At 35.6% G+C, this 9,313-nt stretch overlaps 1 protein-coding gene and 1 long non-coding RNA gene across 2 annotated transcripts; both read right to left on the bottom strand.

Annotated features, from left to right (window-relative positions):
- Window positions 1-583: 583 nt before the first annotated feature.
- On the bottom strand, window positions 584-2,437 carry LOC142622872 (uncharacterized). The gene is made up of 3 exons (XR_012841974.1): window positions 2,241-2,437; window positions 1,603-1,654; window positions 584-1,053 (listed from the first exon to the last, which is right to left on the bottom strand). It is a non-coding gene; the product is annotated as an uncharacterized LOC142622872 (long non-coding RNA).
- A 2,998-nt stretch (window positions 2,438-5,435) lies between these two features.
- Window positions 5,436-8,919, bottom strand: LOC142638771 (receptor-like protein kinase FERONIA). The gene has a single exon (XM_075812839.1). It carries the CDS (start codon window positions 8,605-8,607, stop codon window positions 5,926-5,928), a length of 2,682 nt encoding a protein of 893 aa, XP_075668954.1. The 5' UTR covers window positions 8,608-8,919; the 3' UTR covers window positions 5,436-5,925.
- Window positions 8,920-9,313: the final 394 nt, after the last annotated feature.

The following is a 9,313-nucleotide window of genomic DNA, read 5'->3' as shown; positions in this document are numbered from 1 at the left end:
CAGTTAAGGCCAATGGTTAAAAGGGGGAAACCCTAGAATGCCCTAGAAGCACCGGTGTTGAAGAAATGTCAAAGATAAAGGCTGCTACCTCCACATTAAAGACCCTGCACCTACCACCCTGGCCGCATTAATGGGGAGGTGACACTTGAACAGTGAAAGGGAAACTTCTAGTTACTGTTCAAAGGCACTAAGAAAAGAAATATCTAGGCTAAGGGAGGAGTTGGGGCAGCACGTGTAGAAAGTATTAAAAAAAAAAGAGAGTATTTAAGGGAGGACCTAGAACAGAAAGAGGGAGGACTTTTTGTAACCTAACAAGAAAAAAAGACAAAGAGAGAGAGATAATATAAGAACAGCTCTCGGCTTACGTCCGAGGAGACCTATTTACGTTACTCCTTGCTGTTTCCAAATACCGCCAATCTTTAGTTTGTCATTTAATCTTCACTCACTTCTAACCTGGGTTTCAAGCCCACTCTCTACAAATTTTTATTGTTTAAGGCTCATTGGGCCTGAGCCCATATCTGTTCTTGGGTCCAGGTGCGATTGTGCACTTACAATAAGAATGATAAAAACCCCAAAGTTTAAAAAAAAAATGATCACCATGAAACCACATAATATATATAGTGTGAGCATAACAACATTGTTCCAAAAACCTAAAAAGTCAACCCAAGCCACATGACAAGCCACCACCAAGACGAAAATGTCACAAAGACAATATACCGCCACAAAGACAAGTCAGAACTCACAAATCACTAGCATGATATGTACCTCTTTTGACATGTGGTCTATTGGCCCTATGGACAAGAGCCTCATCCACATTCCACACCCCCAAGGATTTACCTCCCCCCCCCCCCCCATGGCTAGCAGGGGAGAACTCGCTATATAGTACCTCTTTTGCATGTGGTCTATTGGCCTTGCCTAGCCTCATTCACGCCCTCAAGGATTTACCTCTTCCAAGCATGGGCAACAAGGGAGAACGCACTATACAGTACCCCTTTTGCATGTAGTCTTTTGGTCATATGGGCAGCAGTCTCACCCACATATTCAAGGATTTACCTGCGTCATGCAAAGTGAGAGGCCCTAAACTGACTCGTCGTCACAAAGACAGGATAATCATATATCACATATACGTCGTCACAAAGACAAGGTAATCACCAATATCGTGGTACAATGTAAATCACAGTTTACTTTCCAAGTAGTTTCATAAATAACCAAGATATCAATAAATTTCTCAAGGTCCTTAAAATCATTCCTTGCAATATGGTTTTCTATCAATTTCCCAAATAAGGTTTTCTATCAATTTTCCCAAATAATACAAGTTAAGACAAAACATCTTTAGTATTTCCAAATGATACCACAAATTATGAAATCCATTATCAAAGGAGTTCAAAGATGCTTTTCTTTTCCATGCCAAATATTCATGCATTTCCCCATATGCAATATTAAACATAATGCACTTTTCATAAATAATCATATATAATAGGGTCACAACACAACACTTTTTAGGAAAACATAATTTCACAAATAACAAAATGTGTTTAACCCAAAAACAACGTTTCATGTCATATGATTATTTTCCAAAAATCTCATTAAAAAGCTACTTACCTTAACCCGCAAAAGCCTAATTCTCCAAGCTTTAAAGGAGATTAGCTAGAACCTAAAAAATACCAAACAAACCTATCATGATAAGCATAAAGCTTGACATTGCATTTAACTATGAATTAGAGATCACTAAATAAGATATTAATTAGGCAAACCTAAGTATTTAACCTCACAAGTAATTTATTACACTTCCAAAGTTTCTCAACAATTTTATTTATGAGGCATAGACTCCAGTATATAAAATTAACCAATTCAAGATCATCTCCCTAATACTAAAATATTAACAATTTATTAGTAACTTCGATAAGATTTACACATCATCATCAAGAGAGACCCATGAAACAAAATCACAATATCTACCAAGACAAGAATTTTAAATCTTCAACTAGCTCAAAATAAACTCAATAGTAATGGAAAATTAGATTTACTGACTGTCACATGATAGAACCCAAACCCCTAAATTTCCACTATAAGTAAACCTTAGATAGCCACCATTTGTAAAACCATAAACCCATTTATCAAATAAGTCCATCAAATCAAAACCTATATACATAAAGACAAGATTATCACTCCAAAAGTTTAGATAAAGAGAATCTCTAGCAAAAGTATAAAAACCCACCAAAAATATTAGGAGTTTTTACCTTAAATAAAAGAAAAAGATGCCATAGAGATTCCTAAGAAGTTTTTCAATAAACCTTGCAGAAAAAGATGGTGGAGGTGGTGGTGAGGAGTGGGGACCGGTAGGAAAGCGTGAGGGAGAAAGACAGAAGTGTGTTGTATTTGTGTCAAATGGAAGTTGACCGGCCAAAGAGGGAGATAAGGGAGTGTAATGTGTGGTGGTAATGAATGGGATAGCTGGGGCACGCGGGGTCCAAAAAATCTGATCCTTTTTTTTTTTTAAGCTTGGGGAGTCACAATGCATTACAACCTCTAAAAACACGGAGGCCTTTTTGAATATACACCACTGTAAGTCTTTTTAAAACTTTTTCGTCTCTCTTCGTGTTTGTGTTAAAATACTTAGCGTTCTAAAAAAATAAAAAAATTCTGAAAACACAAGATTACACTTATGAGCTAAAAACAGGGTTGTTATTAATGTTATGTGTAGTGAATCATATGGGCTTTTTGTAGTTGTCAAGTCTTGTAAAAATAAATCAAAAAGATAGAAGAAACTGTTCTATGTGTGATTGTGTTGCTCCAAATGGCAAATAGCGGTTTTTTTGGGGTTAATTACCCCAGGTTTTCTTATGCATCCAGCAACCCCATGTTGTGAACTTCCTACATAAACTAGTAGAAACACTTATAATTTTAATTAATTAACATTGGTTATTATTATTTTTTGTTAAATAATTAAATTGGTAATTACTTATTCTTTTTATATAGAAAGTTTCAACCTATGACATCCGCTCCTAATGATAGCTCTTTATCATCCGACCAAGCGCCAATCGTTGTTTGATATAGGCAGAAATTAAACTCCAGATCTCTTATTCAGCTATCAGAGACTTTACTAGTTGAGCTAACTGCGATCCACGTAGTAATTACTTATAAGTTGTAATGCACGAACTCATAGAGCAAGTTTGATGTATTGTAATATGTTTTACATGGTAATTGTAACATTATAGACGTATTTTTTAAGTGAACACTCATAACCACTAAGATACTTAAAGTGATTGTGTTAAACTTAGTTTAATATATATATATATATATATATATATATATATATATATATATATATATATTAGTAGTGTAGCAACTTTGAATTAACCATTGGATTTTTTTATTAAAAAATAAAAAAATTTGAAAACCAAATAAAGCCTTAATAAAAAAAATTAAAAAAAAAAGTTTCCATCAACAAAACAAAAAATTAAATAGATTTAACCATAAAAAAAATTTTTAAATAAGTTTCAAATTCTTTTATTTTTTTTTCCGTGAAAAAAATAGATTGATTCGTCCCTTATAAAAACTAGCATATAACTCCATGCAAACGCGTGGATGCATTTAAAATTAAACAAAAATTTTATTATAAAAATATAAATAATTAGTCAAATTAATTTTTTTTTAAAGCTTATAACACATGCATTCATGCATACATATAGATGCATTTAAAATTAAACACAATTTTTATCATAAAATATAAATAATTAGTAAAATTAATTTTTTAAAGTAAACATAATTAGTCACATATTAAAATTCTTACCTAAATTTAATACTACTTATGATCATTTTTTTTCTAATTTTTAATAAGATAGAGCGTGTGGTGATTTTTGTTATGTGGTAATTTTTATTTTATTTATTTTTTGAGAAACATGTGGTGATTTTTATTTGAGTATATGTGATTTTTTTTTTTAACTTTATAGTTCATTAATATTAGATTCTTAGTATTTTGCACTCATTAACTCACTTGACATAAAAATTAAAAAATTGAAGTAGACACATGGCACAAGCTTAGGTAGATAATTATGGTGTAATTCCCACATAAATTTAGACACATGGTGCAAAATTGGATTATAATTTCAAATTTTAATTCAATTTTCTCTAAATTCTATTTATTAATATATATATATATATATATGACTTATAAATTTGAATTTTTTTTTAGTTATATGATTATGTTTTTTTATGGTTTATTATATTGGACTCTTTGTTTTCTACACTAAATTAATTAATTTGGAACAAAAATTTAAAAATTTAGATTAGATAGGATACGTGGCGCAAAATTAAACTCTAATTGAAATTTAATTTTTACACTAAATTAACTCACTTGGTACAAAATTCTAAAATTTAAATTAGATAAAACACATGGCCCAAAATTATACTCTAATTGAATTCCAATTTAAAATTTAATTGAATTTTCTCTCTGCTTTACCTATAATTATATATATAGATTTGATTATTTACTTATAAAAAATAATAAAATAAGATGCTAACACAAGCCCATAAGTAACCCATTAGGCCCAACCTAGTACCCTGCATGCTAAAGACAAAATAAGTATTGTCCACAAGCAGGATTATGGGTTGGGGTTTTCTCTTTCTTTCCAGCCTAACTCAACCCTTTTGCTAGCTAGTTAACAACTTGCTATGCCTAACCCGTTGTGCCCATGGGCCAAGTAAAAATGGACTGGCCCATTAACAACCCTTATCCCACTCATCTACTCTTTCTACTATCGAATTCAAAATTTAAAATAATACAACTTCTTTCGAATAAACTTAAACAATTATCACTATTAAAAAAAATTCATCAATACACATTATGAAATAAGCTTATCTTTTGGTTACATTTATTTTCTAAAAAAAAAAAAGAGAGTAAGGTTTTTTTTTTTTTAGTTAACAACTTTTTTAAGAGGAGATTTTAGTTAAAAACTTAAAAGAGCAATTTAGCATTATTACACTTACCAATTTCTTTTTACGAACTAGTCAAAAAAAAATTTACGCTAATTAAATTAGAATCTTTCATTATGTGTGATTCAAGCAATCCCATGCTATGTGATAGGCTATTTTAAATTGCCACAGAACTTATGTCACGAGATTGCAAAGATGGTGAATTCATATTAATGGGGACAAAGTGGAATAAGCTGTGTATCTCAAAAAATAAGGGTCGATCGGGTTTACAAGAATTCAAGATCCTTGGCTCCATTTTGCGTCTTATCAGTTGTCACAAGATTATTTTGCCTGTTAAGTGATTAATCCAGATATGAAGGTGGCTGCAATCTAATTGATAGGGATACCCATTGGTGGAATTTGGAGCCTTTATATCATGCTTTTATGCCTGATTATGTTGCTAAAATATTGCAGATACCACGGTCACAGTTTGATATTCCAGATATATATATATACACATAACAAGGGAATTTTATTAATGAAAGGAAACGTACAGACACAGAAAAACGGAGTTCAAACAAACTAAACCGGAGTAGCAAGACCCTGAAGGCAACACTGGACTAAACAGAAACTATTACAACAACACAAAAACAGAACAAGTCTTCCACTACACCCAAAACATAAACAGCAACTAAACATTACAAAAGACCGGGAAAAACTTATTTGCAGATCACTTCACCGGATGATGCAAAACCCATGGAATCCCCGTAGAGGCATTGCCACAAAAAGGTGGGGGCATGTGTCATATTTGGATTGCCAGAAAAAATCGGGTGAGTATTTTGTTCAGAGTGCTTATCATTTGAACTCAAAAGACTAAGGCTCAATAGCAAATTAGGGAATGTTCCACAGATTCAAAGTTTCATAATTCAAGGAGGAAATTAAGTAAGGACTTTGGCAGTTACGATCAGGCATATTAAAAATTCAACGAGCAACTTTTTTTTTTTCCTTTGTTTATCGACCTTTAGGATCCATAATGTCAGACAACACTGCCCTGGGGGGCATCAATCCATCTGAATCCTTACTAGCAAAACTTCCCCGGCTTACTACGCTCACTTGACTACTGCCATTAGCACTCGATAATTTTCCACTGCTACTAAAAATCATGTCATCACTTTCATTGACATCGGACATAGGGATCAGAGCTTGCTCATCAACATCCTTCATGTCAATTTCTTCTGACAAATCAAGCTTGACATCTTTTTTTGCACTCTCTTGCAACTCCAATGCTAACTCAAGCCCCCCAACCACATCATTCATTGATGGTCGTTTGGTTCCATTGTCAAGCAAACAATTCTCCACAATCTCGCCAAATTTCTTCAAACATTCTGGTTCAATTTCCCCCTTCAAAGATGGATCAACAATTTGATCAAGCTTTCCATTGCGATAGCACTGCAGGACCCATGCTGCTAGACCCATTGGCTCATCCTCATCCGTACGTATGATCGGTGGCCTTCCACACAACACTTCACACAACACCACACCAAAAGAGTACACATCAGACTTCTCAGTTAGTTGTTGAAAGCGGTAATATTCCGGATCCAAATATCCAAATGTACCCTTAACCATTGTGCTAACATGGGACTTAGACATAGTGGGACCAAATTTTGACAACCCGAAATCAGACACCTTGGCCAACCATTGATCATCTAATAAGATATTTGTACTCTTCATATCACGATGAATGATTGTATGTGTCGCGCCTGTATGAAGGTAGTTCAAACCATGTGCTGCACCAATACAGATTTGGAGTCGTTGTTTCCAAGTAAGTGGCTGATACTTGGTGTTATAGAGATGGTCACGAAGGGTCCCATTTGCCATGTAATCATACACGAGTATCATCTCGTTTCCATCCTCACAATATCCAATCAAAGAAACAACATGGCGGTGGCGGAGTTGAGACAACGTCGCAATCTCTGTTATGAACTCCTGAGCTCCTTGTTGAGAACCGGATTTTAATCGTTTGATCGCAACTGGGGTAGCCGCACTGCCATTAATGTATCCTTTGTACACATCACCAAACCCTCCAGCACCAATAATGAGTACTTTGTCAAAATTGTTGGTAGCTTCTATAATCTCAGCGAGTGAGAAGTAGCGAGACAAACTACACGGTAGAGTTGACCCGCTTGCCTTTGTTGAGTTGTCGGAATTCTTGACTCTTTCGGCTAGTCGGAAAATCAAGACTACAAGAATCAGGAGTATAGTAAAGCCAGAAACTCCGCCACCAACGACGGCGATTATGGTTGCTGTGTTATTCTTCTTCAACTTTGTTGATTGTCTCTGCGGAACAGTCGTTGGAGGGCTCAGCGGAAGTGGGTCGGGGTTGGGTCCGGCGAGGTTGCCATTGTTGTCGCTTACTTTGAATACCTCGATACCGTTCAAGATTATATCATTGAAAGAAGTAACCGAGTCATCCGGGTATGCATGTAAGGCGATAGAGAGGTTTATTTTCTTCCCCCCTTCTTTGCCAGTTATCGACACAACGTAGTCCCTGTACACGGGAACACCTTTTCTCCGACCACTCCATACCATAACGTCGGCTCTTTCCTCCGCGGTTTGACTTGCTAGGAAAATAGAAAACACTCTGTCGTACCAATCATTCAACTCTGGTTGAAACTCGCAGAAGTGTAGCCTAACAAGATAAAAAAAATCAGAATCAACTTCAAATCCCCAAGTGAGATTGTGTCTCTTATTAAAAGCTTTGTCCGTCCCCATAGTCCGAGCAGTTCGATAGACATCTTCAGGTGCCGCGTACGGAGGTATGACGCTGAAGTTTAGTTGAATAGTCGTGTTAAGAGGTGTAACAGATGGTTTAAAATCGTCTATCAAGTACTCTTTGTCCGCCACCCAGTTCCGGAACATTCCGGTATCTTCATTGGGTGAGATGGACCTCCCTCCAACATTTATTCTGTATAGCGCCTCGAGAGCAGTTCTATTGTCGATGAAGTACGCGTTCAGTTGGCCGATAAAGTGTAACCCCTCATTGTCAGGCGGAGTGTAATAGAGATTAGAAGGCATCGACAGAATTTCAATTCCGTTGATGAAAGCAAATGAATTGGAATCGCTTGGAGTGAAGGTTAAGTTCAGCCTCTCATCTTCCTCGATGTTGACACAGAATTCTCTCAATATGGTATCACCAGGATCGCCATCGGCGTCAGCGGTAACTGAAGCACTAAAGTTGCTAAGAAGAGTAAACGATCCAGTTTTGACAGAGAAGATGGCTTTAGAGCGGTCGAAATTGCCGTACGAAGCTGGGTAGAAATACAGTCGAACGAATTTTTGGCCGGGAGTAACTGGGAATATGTAGGTGAATGCGGAGTCAGACAAGCGGGCTGTGGTATAGGGGATTCCGGTAGCAGAAGAGGATTGTTCAACTGCGGTTGCTTTTAGAGAGGCCTGGTTTTGTGATGATTCTGGAGGGAAGAATTTAGAATTCACGTCACCAATCCAGATCCGACCATCATTTGCAGTGGAGTTGCCGGAGGAGCCACAGTTAAGGATAATATTATCGACTGGTGTATAAGGAGGTGGAGAGTCACCACCGTCTACGGTGTTGGAGAAGTGGTGCAGCAAGAAGACGAAGTAAAGAGCTGTCAAACATGGTCGGAGTGTGGTCGAAAGATATGTGTTGCCCATTGAAGCACAACTGAGAACGAAAGATCGTATTGCCGTGCTTATATGGTCAAGTTTGTAGAAGGACAATTGTTTTATCTTATTTTATTTCATTTCTTTACTCGTTGAAGGAGTCAGACCCTAGGAAATTTTGACTGGTAGAAAATTCTTTAATTTGCTTAAAACTTAAAACATTTCAGGACTATGAATACCGCACTTTTTTTTCCAATACTCATTGCTAACGACAAATTGTGGCACGAAGGTGTGGTCTAGATTATTTTTCTAATTAATTGTAGACCCAGTGGCACAAAAGTTTTCTAAACAGATTTTTCTGAGAAGTGGCCGGGGAAGACTTTAGAAGTCTTGAGGAAGACTCCAAAATGAATTTTTAACGTGATTAATGATATGATAGTACGCACGATATATATATAACTCTTTGAGGAGTTCCTTTTCGCCCCTAAAATGTTAAAACATTCGCATCAGAGGTGATAACATACCTAAAATACTATTTTAGCATTCAAAATCCTTTGAAGTCCACTACATCAATGGTTGTAGAAGTCAAAATTTTTGAGAAGAAAATTTTTTAACATTTAGCTATACTAAACTGTTTTTTTTAGCACTTCACAGTAGCTGTAAAAGTCAAAATTTTTGAGAAGGAAAATTTTTAACACTTAGCTATACTAAACTGTTATTTTTAGCACTTTACAATAGCTAGATGATATACATAAAA

This window comes from Castanea sativa, chromosome 1 (genome assembly GCF_040712315.1).
Source record: "Castanea sativa cultivar Marrone di Chiusa Pesio chromosome 1, ASM4071231v1".
NCBI lineage: Eukaryota > Viridiplantae > Streptophyta > Magnoliopsida > Fagales > Fagaceae > Castanea > Castanea sativa.
Note: the sequence above shows the minus strand (reverse complement) of the source record. Positions and strands in the feature narration are given on the sequence as shown.

Bases quoted from the DNA above. Each gene is read 5' to 3' on its own strand.
- LOC142638771 (XM_075812839.1), bottom strand. From the start codon at position 8,607: ATGGGCAACACATATCTTTCGACCACACTCCGACCATGTTTGACAGCT.